Source organism: Gracilinanus agilis, chromosome 2 (assembly GCF_016433145.1).
Source record: "Gracilinanus agilis isolate LMUSP501 chromosome 2, AgileGrace, whole genome shotgun sequence".
In the NCBI taxonomy this organism is placed as follows: Eukaryota; Metazoa; Chordata; class Mammalia; order Didelphimorphia; family Didelphidae; genus Gracilinanus; species Gracilinanus agilis.
The window spans coordinates 78,125,091-78,143,160 of record NC_058131.1 but is presented as its reverse complement, the minus strand read 5'-3'; the positions used below and the strand labels follow the sequence as shown (position 1 = coordinate 78,143,160).

The 18,070-nt window shown below is 38.3% G+C and overlaps 1 protein-coding gene across 1 annotated transcript in view; it reads right to left on the bottom strand.

Annotated features, from left to right (window-relative positions):
* ADAMTS18 (ADAM metallopeptidase with thrombospondin type 1 motif 18) overlaps positions 1–18,070 on the bottom strand; it is a 193,955-nt gene that overhangs the window by 43,256 nt on the left and 132,629 nt on the right. The window contains exons 15-17 of the mRNA XM_044659455.1: positions 9,465–9,595; positions 8,311–8,434; positions 4,159–4,403 (exon numbers count right to left, since the gene is read on the bottom strand). Coding sequence (XP_044515390.1) covers positions 4,159–4,403; positions 8,311–8,434; positions 9,465–9,595 — 500 coding nt within the window. The remainder of the gene's footprint in view (positions 1–4,158; positions 4,404–8,310; positions 8,435–9,464; positions 9,596–18,070) is intronic.

The following is an 18,070-nucleotide window of genomic DNA, read 5'->3' as shown; positions in this document are numbered from 1 at the left end:
GATTATTTTGGCATTTATGCCAAGGCTGGATCAGAGTAGGATGAAATTGGAGGAGACCAGCTAGTTATTGTGGGGAAATGATGAGGTAATGAAGGCCTGAAATGGTATTGGCTCTGTGACCAGAGAGGAGGGAGGATATGTCCTTATCCATAAGGGAGATATTGTGAAGGTACAATCAGTAGGACTTGGCAACTGATTGAGGTGGTGATGGAGATGGTGGTGGTGTGGAGCTTGCAGAATCAAAGATAACTGAGATGACAAACTTTGCATGATTAGATGGTGGTAAATATCTTCAAAACAAATAGATACAGTTGAAGGAAGAGTTGGCTTAGAGAGAAAAGATCATTTGTCTCATCTCAGCAGCAGAGCATTTCAAACACAGAAATGAACTACTAATGAAATGGGACCGATCAGCTTCCCCCCAAATCAGCACTTTCTCCAAACTCAGCAACTGTATACAATGCATAGAGACACACACAAAGAGAGACACAAGAGAGACATATTGTATGGAGGACCTTGATGTCTCATCTCAGTTTGTTTCCAACACTGCTATCAGAATCCTTTGGGATACAAATTAGACACTTTGATATTATAGAGGAGGGTGCTGGCTCACAAAGCATTCATTTTGGTATCATCCATATTGCTAGTACAGAAAGTCATTTGAGCTTTATTTAGATTGGAAGCCATGGATTCCATAGACAGTGACAGATGCTGTGGTTGGGAAAAATAGGTTCTGTTTAAAGTCATTTTGACTTTTCCCAAACCTCTCAGACCAAGGATCCTGGGGTGATACTTTAAGGAATTTGTCAACTCCCCAAGAAACGATAATGTGTAATTTAAATATTAAAGTGATTAACCAAAGTGATTCTAAGAGATAAAAATAGCCAGACCACTAGACTCCCAAATGCTAGGTCTTTCTGCCCTTCTAAACTGCATCCGCTTATCTTTATTAATCATCCTTATGCACATAAATGATCTTATCATTCCCCTCCTCAAAACTCTTCAGTAATTCCTTACTGTCTATTGGATAAAATCCAAGCTTCCCAACCCAGCATTCCATTCAAGGCTCTTCACAATTCTACTCTTTCAAAACTTTTCAGTTATATCCTATTCTACTCCTTTCTATGTATTCAACCCTAGCCAAACTGGAATGCTCTGTTGCCTGTGAATAACAAAATGCTTTCCAATATCTGTGCCGCTGTTCATGTTCCCTCTACTTCAAATGTCATTTTCTCCTTTTCTACTCATTTTTTAGGATACAGCCTCAATTTTCCTTTTCATATCCAAAATCAGGAGTGCATGGTATCTCTCAGATCAATTCCATCAATCTTCAATCAAGGTAACCAGTGGGCATTAATAAGAGGAAATGAATTGGCCAACTCCATTATTTCTGAGGAGGCTTTTCCACAGGCTAAATATCCCAGTTTCTTCTGATCTTCATGTGGTCTGTTTCTAGTCCATTCAATATTATGATTGTCCTTCTTTGGATTCAGAGAAAACAAAGAGGTGGGTCAAGGATCCAGATCCTTCCTACAGCATTTTCTTCTAACCATAACTCCAAACAACAGGTTCTAGTATCTAATGCTATTGATTATCTTCCCAGCTTTCTATCCACAACACTACTCTGCTCCCTAGCAGGAGGTAGTATCTCCACCACAGATGAGTCATATAGGAGATATACCCAAACTTCTAACAAAGAATCTGTTTATTTTACATAGTTGTCTATTGGATATCCAGTTTGAGATCTCTAAAAGGCAATTGGAGATACAAGATTGGAGGTCAGCAAAGAGGTTAGAGTTTAATAGATAGATTTGAGATAGTAATTAAATTCACGGGAGCCAATGAGATCACCAAGTAAAGTAGAAAAGGGTCCAGGGAGTCTCTTAGGGACATTCATGGTTAGAGAGCACCATCTGGATAAGAATCCAGCAAAGGAATCTGAGAGTGATCTGATAGGTAGGGAGAGAACCTGTAGAAAGTGGTATCTTAACCTAGAGATAAAAGAATATCAGGAAGAAGAAGGAATTAATGGTGTCAGAGACTGCAGAGATGTTGAGAATGAGAATTGAGAAAAGGCCTCTGGATTTGGTAATGAAGAAATTATTGGTAATTTTTTGGAAAAAGCCATTTCAGTGAAATCAGATCAGAAACCAAAATGTGAGGGGTTAAGAAAAGAATTATAGGCTAGAAAGTGGAAGATTTATTGTAGATGACCTTTTCAAGGAATTTATCTACATGTGGAAGAAGAGATATAGAATAATATTTATTGAGAATATAAAGGTTATGTGAAGGTTTCTTAGGAGAGAGGGATGGAGTATGGACCTTTTTGTAGGTGGTAGGGAAGAAATTAAAAAGAGAATGAAAATAAATGATAGAGTGGAGATGACTGAAAGGGCAATCTGATGGAGGAATGGGATTGTTTGTGGATCACAGTTACCAGGATTTTGATTGGGTGGTAGATATGAATTGCATGAATCTCAAAGAAGAGATTGCTGAATGATAGAGAGAGGGGAAGAGCCTGAAAGTGGCAATGGGGAGCAAGAAATATTCCAACTCTTCCACCTCAACCAGTGAGGGGAATGAGTGAAGATGTAATCAGTACTAGAAAGGCTCCTGATTCATAGTACATGGTCAATATTATGTTTACTGACTAAGGACAATTTGATTTTGTCAAGAAGACATGATAGAAAATTATGATTGCTTCTTTCTGACCTTATATCAATATCTCCCTGGGTCTATCACAAGGAGTAGAAAAAGGCACTAGAAGATACTATGACACAAGCTGGAGCAGTCTTTGAACATAGAACATAGGATATCTGAGCTGGAAAGGACCTTAGAGCAAAGTATGGTGAATTTCAGAGCAGGAAGGGCCCTTAAAACATAGAACAGATCATGTCAGAGCAAAAAGGGACTTCATAACATAGGAAAGATAATTTCAGAGCTAGAAGGGCCTTTAGAAAATAGAATAGAACATATTAGAACTGAAAAATATCTTAGACTACAGAAGAGAAAAATTCAAGGTTAGTGGGGACCTTAGAAACAAGTAAACACTAGAAGGGACTTTTAGGATATAGAAGACTGAATGTCATAGTTGAAAGAACTTTCAAAACAGAACACAGAATGGAAGGACCATTAGAATAGAGAAATTATCAGAGCTTAGAAGGAGCCTTAGAGATCATTTAATCCAAGTCACACAGCCAATCTTCCATAATTTAAAAGGGAAAGGTAGTCTGGTTCAACAGAAAGAATACTAGCTTTGGAGTCAAAGGATCTGTATTCATATCTTAAGTTTTTCACTTAATACCTGTGTGATATTGAATAAGTTATTTTACCTTTCTTTGTCTCCGATTCCTTATCTTAAAAATGAGTGCTTGGACTAGATCAGTGATGGGCAAACTACGGCCTCCTACCTGGAGACATTATTCCTAATCTGATTAATACAATGAGTAGGATACAATACAATGAAACTTCGAAAGAGTTACCTTAGAAACAGACTGGCAGATGAGTATTTCCTTTCCTTTGGCCCCCTCTTTTAAAAGTTTGCCCATCACTAGACTATATTATTTCTAAGTTCCCCTCAAGGCTGAAATCCATGATTCCTATAACTCTACATTCATCTTCATCAAAAGTCAGTACTCTGGATTCCTAGTTCAGTGCTCTTTCCCCTTGGGGCATCCCATGGTGCCTTTTCCTATACTGAACACTTCCCTAAGAAGGATGTACAACTGAGACCCTCTCTAAATGGTAGATACACATTAAACGGAAACTTTCTGAAGAGTGGCTTAGTGATAGTTGATACTACTCTCAACAATGAGGTATGATGAGGAATAATTGATATAGCTGCATGAAAGTCACAAAGAACTTTGTAAGAGCCACTCATCATCTAAGGGACTGGGTTATTATCATCTCTCTTCCAAATAATGGAATCCTCATCCACAAAAAATGGCATCTTATTTGACCCAATCTATTGTCTTTAATAGAAAGTAATTTACACTCCAGATGGAATAATGGGAAACTTTATCAATCCTGAAGAGAATTATAGCCCAGTGGGTTTTTTTTAATCCAATATTTAATCCAACTAGAAGCCATGGTGCAAAATGAAATCCATCAAAGCTGATCTTTTAACAAACATTAAAGTCAGAATTAACAGAAGCTTACTTCAAAGACCAGTGTCTCATTTGTAGGTCCTGCTGCATACAGACGTTCAGGGTGGTTCAAAGGACGTTGATAGTCAAATACGGTCCCAGCAAATTGGAACTCCCCTGGCCAATCAATAGTCCAATCTCCTGTGAGATAATATTTTTTATTCAGGTTGCAAACTGCAAGATAACTTGTAGATATCTGTAACTCCTGTATTTCAATACTGCGTGCTCCCACTGGAATGGTTACAACTGGATAATATTCTAAAAAAAAGAAATAAAACTTTTGTTATTGTTGTTTTCTGGTTATGATAAAACAAATTCTTACCACATTTTCTATTTAGTATTTTGAAGGTTACTATCCAATGACAGCTATGCTTTGCAGTTTAAAAAGCATGTAAATTATTTCATTTGAGTCTCACAACAACCCTGTAAGACAAAAGGATGGATGCTATCACTCCCATATTGCAGATGAGGAAACTAAGACTCAAAAGGACTTGACTAAGGTCACATCAGTAAATCAAAATCATAGAATCATAGATTCAGAATTCAGAGAGTCCTCCAAGAGCATCTAGTTCTTTCCCTCTACATCTCTGACAAGTGGTCATTTAGCCTTCAGTTGAAGTTCTCCTAGGATGAGGAACCCAGTTCCTACTAAGGCAAACCATGTCACCTTTGGAAATCTCTAATGTTTTTCTTCATATTGAACTTAAATCATTGAAACTTTCATCAATGACTCATAACTCTTCCTTCTGCCACTGATCCCCATTACAATTAATTTAACATCCATCAAGAGTCCCCTAGATACAAGGCACTGCACAGGCTCTACTGATAAAAAAATGGAAATGAAACAGTTCTTGTTCTGAGGGAGTTTACATTCTAATAGGATGAGTGTCAAGCAGAACAACCTAAATTCTCTTTCATATGAGAGCCCTTCAAATACTTTAAGACGCAAATCATGTGCTTCCCTCCCCTCCCCTTAGTGGTGTGTATACACATACACACACACACACAAACACACACACACACACACACACACACACACCCTTCAGATCTTTAAGCTAAGTACCACTATTCCTGTAAACTGATCTTCATATGGCAAAGCTTTCCTTCCTATTCTTCATCCTATTTGCTATACCAGCTTATTCATCTCCTCAAATGTAGAACCCAGAAATAATCTCAAGGAATTGTTGAGAGAGAGAGAGAGAGAGAGAGAGAGAAAGAGAGAGAGAGAGAGAGAAAGAGAGAGAGAGAGAGAGAGAGAGAGAGAGAGAGAGAGAGAGAGAGAGTATTAATGCAGCCCATTATTAAGTTAGCTTTTTGGCTTCCATATCACACTATTGACCAATGTCAGATCTGTTTGTAGAAGAGCTGTCATCTAGCTCATATTATACTTGCATAGTTGGTTTTTGGTCTTTAAGAGGCTTTTTCTGTTTTTTTATAAACCCTTACCTTTTTTTAGAATCAATACTGAGTATTGGTTCAAAGGAGAAGAGTAAGAGCTAGACAATTGGGATTTAGTGACTTGAACCCAGGTCCTCCTGATTTCAGGCCTGATTCTATCCATTGAGCCACCTAGCTACTCTAACTAGGTAGCTCCTAAAGCTTCTTCTAGTGATAAGTGACTGTACACTTACTTCTATTAAATTCAATCTCACTAGGTTCTAAACCAGTGATGGGCAACCTTTTGAGCTTGGTGTGTCAAAATTTGCCAAAAAACTTAGCATAACTCGGATGGTATGTTGCTTCGAGAAAAAAAAACATAATTTCACAATATTTATAATTTAAATAACAAAAATGTGTAATTATAATATATAACTGCATTCAATAAACCAAAATAGGTAAATTAATATAGGTAGAATTGTCATCCCTAGTGCACAGAGTGTCTACATTACACTACAGCAAATGTTTCATCCTTGGCATGTAGCCCCATGCTTATCTGTATGAAGCCACATGCAGCCACATGTCATCGAAAATGACTATTGACATGTGTGTCATTGGTTTGCCATCACCATTCTAAACTGTCATTCTCCCAAGAAATCAAGTCAATAAACATTTATATATTGTCTACTATTTGCCAGGCACTATGCCAAGCACTGGCATCACAAAGAAGGGAAAAAGACAGCTCTGCTCTCAAGAAGCTTGTATTCTAAAGGGGGAGACAATGAGCAAATAACTATGTACATATATTCAGGATAAACTGGAGATAATCAACAAGAGGAAGGCAATAGCATTAAGAAAGTTTGAGAAGGCTTTCCTACAGAAGATGAGATTTTAGCTCAATCTTGAAGGAAGTCAGGAGGCAGAGATGAGGAAGAAGAGAATTCCAGGCATGGGATACAGCCAGGGAACATGCCTGCAGTCAAGCAGATGGAGTGTTGTGAGTGAGGAATGCACCATTGAAGTGTGATAATTGGATTAAGTCTACACTGCCCATCTTTGGATTTGATCATCAAGGGTGAGAGTACCTCCAATCTTGGGAGGTCCGTAACCCACATGTGCTGCAGTGAGTGACGAATCAGAATCGACTGACCTGCCCCCTAGGTGTTCTGTGAGAATCATCTGTTGTGATTGGACATGCAGGCTAGGGGAGGGCACTGGAGGTGACGCATGGGTGACCCCTTTAAAAAGAGGGAATTGAGTGAGTGAGGGCCTTCTGGTTTTGTGAAGGTGACCTGAGGGAGTTTTGCTGGTTCTTGACTGAGACTGTTCCACGTGGTGAGTTTAAAGACTGACTCTCCCTGAACTTCTATTAAGAACCTTCTTTTATAGACTCTGTGAATGAAGTTTGCTCCATTCCCCTCCAGGCGTCAGGCCCTTTAACCCTCAGTTGAGGGTTAAGATCTACCTGGATTAATTAGTGGGATACATTCTTATTTCCTCACTTCCTCTCTCTCTTCTCATGTAAATAAACTTCCATAAAAGTCAATTTTGATTTGAGATTATTCTTAATTGAGGATTGATAATAGTTCAATCCTCTGGTGACCATCTTTTAATATATTGAACCCAAAAAACCCCCTTTTCACCCTTACAGAGGTCAATGTCACTGGATCCCAGAATACATGGAGAAGGAGTAAGGTGTACGAAGATTGAAATGAGAGGAAGGAGATAGGTTATGAAAGGCTTTAAAGACCCAAGAGAGGATTTTATATTTGATCCTAAGGATTACTGTAAGTCAGTGGTTCCCAAACTTTGTTGGCCTACCACCCCTTTCCAGAAAAAATATTACTTAGTCCCCTGGAAATTAATTTTTAAAAATTTTAATAGCAATTAATAGGAAAGATAAATGCACCTGTGGCCATCACCACTCCCTTGGATCGCTACAGCACCCACCAGGGGGTGGTAGCGCCCACTTTGGGAATCACTGCTGTAAGTCAACAGAGTAGTGGGGTAACATGGTCAGACCTTTACTTTAAGAAGACCAGTTTGACAGCTGAGTGAAGGTTGGTGTGAGGGGCAGAGAGACTTGAGGCAGGTCAACTCAACACCAGGTTATTATAATAGGTCAGTCAAGAAGAGATGAGGGTCTGAACCTCTCTTGAGTGAGGAACACACTAGGGAGGTCAATATCATTGGATCTCATGGAGAAGGAGGAAGGTGTAATAAGATTGAAAAGATAGGAAGGAGTCAGAGTGGTGGCCTGCCAGTTTAACCTTTCAAGATCTTTTTAAGATCCTGAAAATGCCTATTCCTCCCAGATTTTTATGTCATGTACAAATTTTTGTAGTGTGTATACACTGAATCTAAGAGGTTTTCTCCACTAAACTCCAGTGCATCTATTTCCTGTCCACTTCACTCTTCATAACATACAAAAAATAAATCAATAAATAGCCAACAGTTTCATTTTCTGAAGTGATAGTTACTAGTTCTCTTCCAAGTGAGCAATAGGATAAATAAAATGCATTTTTACCTGATTAATGCTGATATTTGGGCTTCCAGATTCCCTTCAAGCACTAAAAAACTAGCATCTTTGTGAAATGATTTCTCTCACCTCTAATAGTCTATGTTCTCTTTTCTAAGGGTCCTTCCAAGTCTGACATTCTATGAAGCACCATTATTCCCTCTAAGGAACAAGCTTCCAAAATCCTACTCATCAATTTGTACCAGAGGCTAGCAAAGGGTATCAATTTGTTTACTCACAAGAAAACCAGACATGTGGCCACCCACTTACCATTTGCTTTGTGCTGGTCAAGGTATAAGCCTTTATAAAACTTGCATGTTGAATTATCTCCTTTGCAAACACCACAAGCATCCAAAGTTGCTTGGGAGCCCAGCTTATGATCACATCCTACTGGCTATAATAAGAAAACAAAATAAGACAAAAGTCAAAGCCAAGGAAATGAGATGTTAAATTCATAATGATGATTATAATTGCCACACGTTGTACTTTCTGGTCATAACTGTTATAGGAAAAGTTAAGTTAAGGTGTGTAAGTTTGCAGAGGGCAGCAGAGTGCAGGATTCTGGAATTCTGAGAGAGAGAGCTGCTATTGGAGAGACACAGTTGGGCCTTGGGGCTGTGGCTTTTCTCTCTGAGGGTCTGACCTGAGGAGACTGGCTATTTCCCTGTGGCATTTTACTGCCTTATCTTCCCATCCTACCTGCTTCTCCATTATCCTGATTTCCCGTGGCTGTGTTTGATATCTGCTGAGTTCATGTGGTGATCTGAGACATCTGACATCTAATTGTGAGACCCAACCTAGATCCTTTGGATCTTGGTCCATCTTTGGGCTATGTCAGACTTACACACAGACCCTTTCCTTAAAAATCATCAAAGAGGTAAGGTTTAGTGTTAACTTAGCCAATTCCAGGAATTTAGTTTCAGATAGTGAGGAGAGGAGTTGAGTAGGGAAACCACTCAGAAGGAATCTCTATGAAGAGATATTTATATCTGGGGAGGTGTAGGTAGTTAACAGAGTAAGTTTATCCAAACCCCTTTTAACCTTTCCCTTGTAAATTAAACCAACTGTTATTTCTTATTTTAGTGGTCTGTGTTTGTCATCTCAGTGTCTGGCTCTGCCTGCACTGGGCTTTGGTGGCCTTCCCAAAACAGTTTAATCTTCTATTATTGGCCCTAATAAAATATCTAACATATCCCCTAAACTCACCAATATTTCATAATGTATGTGTTCTAATCTTATTTGTTCCTCACAAAAAGAGCACTGAGAGGTAGGTAGGACAAGCATTATTATCTGCATTTTAAACATTAGGAATCCGAGGCCCAGAAACTGGAAATGGTTTGAACAAAGATTTCTAAACCCCAGATTTGAGAAATGAGGATATAGGCACACTCCTGTGCACTTCAGACAAGTAAATGGTCTCTCACCTCACAAATGCCATCAATGCAAACATCATTTTTGTTTGGAGAACAAGAAGTGCCATCTTTCACCTTAGAAGACATTGCAAAGAAAAATTCAAAATTTTCAGCCTTGCAGTAAAGCTTGCATCTATCCTTCTCTAAAAACAAACAGATGGAGAGAGAACAGTTAAGCACAAACACCATGGACTTAACCTGTAAATCATCACATCATCTGAGCCACTCAGAATGCTCAAAGCCATGATCATAAATGCTTCCCTGAAAGATTTTGTCCATTTAATAACCCATCTAATATTCATGTAGCACTTTAAGGTTGCAAAGTATGTTACTCAAGTTACTCATTTGACCCTCACAACTCTGTGAGGTAGGTGTTATTATTAACTTCATTTTATAGATGAGGAAGCTGAGGCTGAGAGAAAAGTCAGTTGACTTGCTGAGGATTGCACTATACATAGGAAACATTTGAAGCAGAATTTGAACTCAGGTCTTCACTGATTCTAAGTTCCAGATATTCCTCCACCATATCTTCTTGCTGCTTATTTAAAATTTCAGGATGTGAAGAGTAATTAAAAAATATACGTACAGCATGGGTAGAGAGTGTAGAATGGAAAGGCTAACCCCTCACAAGGCCATGCATAGATCCATAGATCCACAGATCTCTGCTTATTTCCAATCCAATCTCAGAAATCTTTGGGAGCCATTTTTTCTGGCCAGGAGGAAATCTGAAGTTGGGACTATGTGATCATGATGTAATAATTAAAATGGGTTTGACAAATATAAAAATTAAAAATAATCGTTGTGGTCTCTAATTATAAAAACTAACTCTTAAATCATGAGGCTGTTAGCAGCTTTAGTAGCTTTATTACAGCAAGGTAGAGATAGTAAAGGGGGAAATGTAGGAAAGAGGTAGAAAATATTGCCTAGCTAAATACCCTATAATTGCCAATTCAGAGAAATCCACCTCAACTAGAACAAAGACTCCCTCAGGTCCTGATCTCCAACCAGAAGAGAGGGAGAGTCTCAGTCTCCAGCTTCCAGTCTCCAGGTGGAAGTTCATGAGAGTCTCTTCAGCCCAAGTCACCAGCCCAGAATGAATGAAATCTCAGACATCTGGTATCCTCTTTTATAAGTCCTTTTCTCCATGTCACTTCTTGGGAACCAATCATAGTTCCTTAACTCGCCTGGCACTGTCCAAGGGGCAGTGCCTGTGGGATCAATTTCTTGTCTTGTTGGTTTCAACTTCCTTTCTCTGAGGGCGTGTCTGTCCTTACATATCTCCATGTAAAAGGACCTCCAGGTTCCTGATTAATTAAATTAAAACAAAGTGAGGAGAAGTTCAAGTCCCTGATTGACTAAATTAAGATAAAAAAATTCCCTTTCATAATGAAAAGCCTTCTAATTGGCTGCTGAGCAAGAGTTGCTTACTTGGAACTAAATATCCACACAAAAAGAATGATCCCCCAATCTCTCACTCATTCATTTGTGGCTCCAAGGAGACAAGATTACTTTTTAAACTGATTGGGGTGGTGAGAAGAGTAGATATAAGTTATGAAGCAATGAGAACATGGTTACAGTCATTGTCTCTATTGTTTGCTCTTTCCTGATTGTAGGAAAATGTCTATTCCAATGTGGATATTCCAGACTTCAACATTGTGAGTTCAGGAGATCCAGAGGTTTCATCAGAGGTCCCATTAGTCACCAAAGGTGGTAGTGGTGGTCACCTGAAGAGTAGTGGCCAAGAGATGTAGAAATGGCCACAGCAAAGTGAGAGACAGTCACTTGAGGATAGTGTTAGCTTCAGGGAATGTCATGCCCTCTCACCCCCAATCTAGAAAGAAGTGGCAACTAGAAACTCTCAAAAGGTACCAGCCCCCATTTGCTGAGGCCTCTACAAATGAAAAAAAGAATGCCAAGGCACATAGTAAGCTTAACACTTACAAGAAACACTTTCATTCATTCTTTCAAGACGTTAACATGTCTAATGTTGATTTTAGGAGGGAACGAGATTTGGTAACAACAGGAGAGGGAAAGATGATTAGTCCTCAGAAGACTTTAGCAAAGGAACACTCATCATTTTGAAAAGTTATTTTATTGATACATACATACATATATATATATATATCACTGTTACTTCTCAATAACTCTAGACCCCAATATAACCATCCATTATCCATAGAATTAAGCAAAACAAAACATTAGTCATGTCTCCCTGGGTATACCTCTAGTTCATAATATTCTATTCCTCATTCCCTTGTCTTTCCTTCTTGTGTCCTTTTATGTTGCTATGATCTTTGCCAAAACTACTTTCCAACTTCTGCTTACTTTGCTCTATATCAGTTCATGCAAGTCTTTTAAAATTTCTCAGAATTCTTCATAATTGTCATTTTTATGACCAGCCAATAAACTTTTATTAAGTGCCTACTACATGCCACAGACTTAGCCAAAATAGTGTTTATATGCCTGAATTAAAATCTGACCTGAGACCCTTACTAGTTATGTGACCTTGGGCTGGCCACTCTTTTTGCCTCAGTTTACTACACTGTAAAATGGTGATAATAATAATAATAATAGCACCTACTTTGCAGGGTGCTTGTGAGGATCAAATTAGATAATAATTGTCAAGTGTTTAACACAGTATCTGGAACACTGGAACACATTTGGAAATACAGCAGGTGCTATATAAACGCTAGCTGCTATCATTGGAAACATATAGTTTCCAATATTTTGCTACCACAAAAAGTCCTGATACAAATATTTTTATATGTTCGAGACCTTTCCTCTGTTATGTCTTTGATGTCCATGGTATGTATATTAGCTACCTGTATTAGACTTGACTTCACAGAATGTGAATTATTGTTGAAACTTGTCCTCAGGAAAAATGTATGCTATGTACCTATAATGATTCTTAAGTTTTGACCTGAGGAAGACATGAGAAAGCATCCCTCTTCCCTTCTTTGCTGATTTGGGGTACTACAAATATAAAACACAACATCCATTGCCAAACTGGGTTGATATATGAATTAGTTTTGCTTAACTGCTCTTTCTCTTTTCATTCTTTTTTTCAAAGGACTGGGTTGCTAGGCAGGAGAGAAGGATAGGATATGTTGAGAAATAAAGGTGATGAAAAACTAAAAGAAAGTAACAAAAAGTTTTTTAAAGAAGTGTAAAGAGGGAAAGGTGGCCTCGGTAAAAGTCTAGATGCTCTTCTTTATAAACTCATGTAGTTACTCAGGAATCCTGTGGCTACAACAGCTAGTCTGCTCCAGGCTTCCAGTCTCAACTCTTAAGTACCTCATATTTCCATCCATTATTGCTTCCTTGGAAGGTGGATCCCACATCCAGCCATGGGGCAAAACTTTGCATTCACTTACTGTTGTTATTGTCCTTGTTTGTTGTTGCTGGAGAGGGTTCTAGCCCTTGGGACTCTGATGATTTTTCAATGTTTTTTTTTTCATTGTTCTGACTCTTACTCCAAAATAGTTTTTTGACATGTTTTTTCCCTCCAAGGGGTCTTAGCTACAAGTGGGTTACCTTAATCTTGTTAGTATCTTTTTTGTTATTATAATTTATTGAAAACCTTTTTGTTCCTCTGAATAAATCTGTGCTATGTACACACACACACACACACACACACACACACACACACACACAAACTGTCCAGCCTGTGGCACAGTCTGGTCAGAGCTATATTAGATAATTACATCCTGGGGCAGCTGGGTGGCTCAGTGGATTGAGAGCCAGGCCCAGAGATGGGAGGTTCAAACCTGGCCTCAGCCACTTCCCAGCTGTGTGACCCTGGGCAAGTCACTTGACCCCCATTGCCCACCCTTACCACTCTTCCACCTAGGAGCCAATATACAGAAGTTAAGGGTTTTAAAAAAAAAAAAGATAAATGCACCTGTGGCCATCACCACTTCCTCGATCTCTGCAGCACCCACCATGGGGCTGTAGCGCCCACACTGGGAATCCCTGGTATATATAAAATATAATCAGTATCTTCAGGCAGTGAAAGGACCAATAATAGGCAGTTAGATGGTACAGTGGCTGGACAGAGTGCTAAGTCTAAAGTCAGAAAGTCCTGAGTGAGTGCAAATCCTGCCTCAGTCACTTATTATCTGTGTGACCCTGGGCAAGTCACAGTCCCTGTATAAATCAATTTTATTATATATAAAATGAGGATAAAAGAATAAGTAACACCTACTTCCTAAAGTTGTGACAATCAAATGAGTAACATGAAAAGTGCTTTGCAAGTCTTAAAGTGCTACATAAATTGGTAGTTTGTTATTATTAATAATTATTTTAATAAAAGATTATACTTGTTCTGCTTAGCTCTCAGAATGAAAAACTAGCAGCACTAGGACTGCCCTCTGATCCTTTGAAACAAGGCCATCTTTCCTATTGTATTGCAGTCATCCCATCGAGTAAATAGGAACTAGCCAGTCCCTATTTACCCTTAAAATGAAAAATTTAAGCTTAACTTATTTGCAACTCATGCTCTTGAAGTCTAGACATCTCAGAATTATATCCAATCCAAGCTGAAACTAGGGCAGTGTTGATGTGGGCATTGATCTACGTTGTTTAATTTAGAGGATACATTTGCAGACTCCATTTTGCTGCTTTACCTAGAAGGTTTTTCCTAACCCAAGGTTTTTATCAGAGAGAGAAAAATAGAAGAAACTCCTAAACATCATATACTTTCAGTCCCAAGAACACTAATTGTGTTCTGGTGAGGCCAGAGAATAATGGAATCCAATCAGTCCTGGGAAGCCAGGGATGGCAGTCATGGTGAAGGAGAGGGCTAACACCCTTCTCTCAACTCTCCAGCATCCAATTGTGCAGACATCTATTTCTCCCTCTGTGTGCTATAGAGCTTGGCCCTAGAGAAAGTGTAGTAAAGAGTAAAGAGCCAAGTCCCTCTGTTAAAATGTGGAGGTGCTGGGAAAATCGATTAGAGGTGATACCACTAAACTGCGCCACACACACACCTTCCCATTTCTCTCATTGACAGAGGGAAAAGGAGCCACTGAGAGGCTATGTGGCCTCACATCCATTGGGTGCTAGGGAAGGAGGATAGGGTGACACTATCCAGTTCCCCTTTCATTGTCTCCCCCCTCAAAAAAACACATGATTTGAAAACATGTTTATGCCATTCTTCCTGGGCAGTTTGTGCTACCCCAGTACAAATATTGCTAGTTATTACTCTGTCATAGGTCCTTCCTCCTGCAAATTATTCAACTACTCCTCCACCCTGTTCCCTTATTACAAGTCATAGGTGCTGTCTTTTATAGTTCTTCAGACCTCTTGATCTTAAAACGTAAAATTCTATAATAGGGGCACAGCAAATCCCAAAGCAAATAGCACTCTTTGATGGTTCCAAAACTAGGGAAAGGAGATGAATTAATTAATAAGCTGGTCTCTCTAATCACTGTAACTCCCTTTTTAAAGTTCAAAATAATTTTTGACTGTCATTCAATGATCTCTACAATTTGGCACCAGTCTACTCTTCTAGCCTTATCTCCTGTGACTCCACTACACATACTAAATATACTCCAGCAAAATTGGGTACCTCTTTCCAATGACAACATCTTCACACCTTGGCATTAATTCTCGTTTTTCTCTTTTTCTCGAATATTCTTCCTCCCTTTCTTTTTTGGCTTCTGAGTTGCCATTCTTTAATGTTTGAACAAATGAAACATCTTCAAGAAAGTCCTCTTTGTTCCCCTGGTGAGTAAACTATCTTCCTCAAACTTGACACAGTACTTTGCATTTCTAATGTACTTAACATAAAATGTACACCACAGTTATCTGGGTTCATGATTTCTCTTCCTACTAGACTGAGAGACAGAAGTTTCTCTGAGGGATGGAAAACTTAATTCCCCCAAGGGTCAAGCAATAGTGCTCTGTACACAGCAGGTGTTTAATAAATGTTTGTTTAAAGTCAATAACTTTTGACAATCCCTATAATCTCTATTATTGTTCCCATTATCGTTCCAAGATCAAGTAGGGTGCAAGAATCTCCACTTTCTAGAAGTTTATGCTTAAACAGTCCATGGAAAGTCCATTGAAATACATGTGGCTCACAGAAGAACACTGTACAATCGAATGCAATGGACTTCTGTACCAGCAGCAATACAATGACCCAGGACAATTCTGAGGGATTTATGGTAAAGAAAACTACCCACATTCAGAGGAAGGACTGCAGGAGAGGAAACATAGAAGATAATCAATTGCTTGAATGCATGAGTTGAGGTGGACATGATTGGGGATGTAGACTCGAAATGACCACACAAATGAAACTAACAACAATGCGGAAATAGGCCCTGAACAAGGACACAAGTTACAACCAGTGGAAATGTGCGTCGGCCACGGGTGGGGGGAATGCGGGGGGTGAAGGGGAAAGTAGGGGTATGAAGCATGTAAACAGGTTAAAAATGAATATTAATAAATGTTAAAAATGGAAAAAAAAGAAATACATGTGGCTCAATTACTTCCAGAAACAAAATTTTAAAACCTCTATTTTGTTTTTAAAGTCCTTCAAAACCTGGCTCTCTCATAATTTTTCAGTCTTCTTACAGCTTCTACGTATTTTGCAACCCAGTGACTTGGGCATCCTTGCTGTTCCCCACATAGAACTCTTCATCTCCTAACTCAGAGCATTTTTACTGACTGCCCCCCATGCTCAGAATTCTCTCTATCTTCATTTCTGCTCATCTTGACTTCCCTGGTTTCTTCCAAGTCTTACCTAAAGCATAACCTTCTGCAAGAAGTCTTTTCCAGTTCTTAATCCTAGTGTCTGTCTATTTGTATAGATATAAATGTGTTTATGTGTTATGTGTATATGTATCTATCTATATATATATGTATAGGTATACATATGTCTATCTCTACACATACAGATACAGTCTATCTATAAACATACATATATACCTATACATACATACATATATATAAACATATGGATATCTATATCTATATATATGGGGGAGGGCAGCAAAGTGGCACAGTGAATAGGATTCTAGGCCTGAAGTCAGGAAGATCTGAGTTTGAATCCAGCCTCAGAGACTTATTAACAGTGTGACCCTGGGCAAGTCATCTAACTCTATTTGCCTCAGTTTCTCATCTATAAAATAGATTGGAGAAGGAAATGGCAAACCACTCCAGTGTCTTTGCCAAGAAAATCCCAAATGGGGTCTAAAAGAGTTGGACATGACTAAAATAAATTTTATATATGTGTGTGTGTATACTTATATATGTATATATACCTTGTTTTATAAATATATAAATATATTTACTTAAATATATTTATTTTACCTATGTCTAGATGTTTATACTTCAAGAGCATGAGTTGCAAATAAGTTAAGCCTAAAATTTTCATCTTACCAATAAATATATTATATATATATATGTATATATATGTATACACATATACATATATACATAAAACAATAGCTTTTTTTATAGTGGCAAAGATCTGGAAACTAAAGGGGTACCAAAACATTGTAAAAAAGATAAATAATCATCATCTATGAATGTAATTAAATACTATTATGTTGTAAGAGATGATAAAAAAGGCAGTTTAAAAGAAACCTGGGAAGACTTATATAAACTGATGCAGAGTGAAGTGAACATAACCAGAAGAACACTTTATATTATCATGACAACAATGTTAAAAGACTTAGGAACTCTGATCAATGCAATGATCAACCATGGTTCCAGAGGATGGATGTGGAAGGATGTTACATAATTCTTGAAGTAGAGGCCATGGACTAAATATGAAAAATGAGACACACATTTTTAGGCATGGTCAATGGAAATTTATTTTGTATGAGTATAATATTTGTTACAAGGATTTTGTTTTTCTTTTTTTCTTTCTGTCTAGCCCTATTAAAATTCCCATTGTATACAGAATACTGTACCAGGAGGTGCCTATAGAATTACTAGAGCAGCAGAAGACAAGCTCCCCCATTCCCAAAAAAACCCTTTTCATCTGGGAAGAAGTACAGAGAGGAAATAAAGATTTCCCCATGAAAAAAGAGACTAGTGTGAAATAATCCAAAAGGAAGAAAGTATAATGTATGTTGAAGAGCTGAGGAAATGTTGGAGTGAAGTCACCTGGAGAAGAATTAACAAGGGATTGTAGAACAAAGTGGGGGAGTGTGGTTTACAGCTCAGCTATTAATTAGTTGCCTTGGCTTGGGACAGGTCATTTCACCTCTATAAGCCTCAGTTTCCTCACCTGTAAAATGAAGGAATAGACTAGACCAGACCAGTGGAATCAAGTGGATCCCTACAGGTTGCACAATGACTTAGAAAACCATAAATCAATATTTTTTGTTGTATTGCATTCTTATATACTTTGTTTGACATTTCCCAACTACATTTTTATCTAGTTGGGCAGCACTGAGAACTGAGTTTTACTAGAAGTGAGTTTGACACCTCCAGCTACCTGAATCTATAACCTATTGAGACATCTGGTATTCCTTAGTTGATTCTATAAAATTATGATTATTGAGTTGGATGAAGAGCTAACTTCAGCTTATTAGGACTAAGAATCAAGACAAGTGGGTAAATGAGTGAATGGGTAAGGGCTTAAGTTATAAGGAATATATAAATTT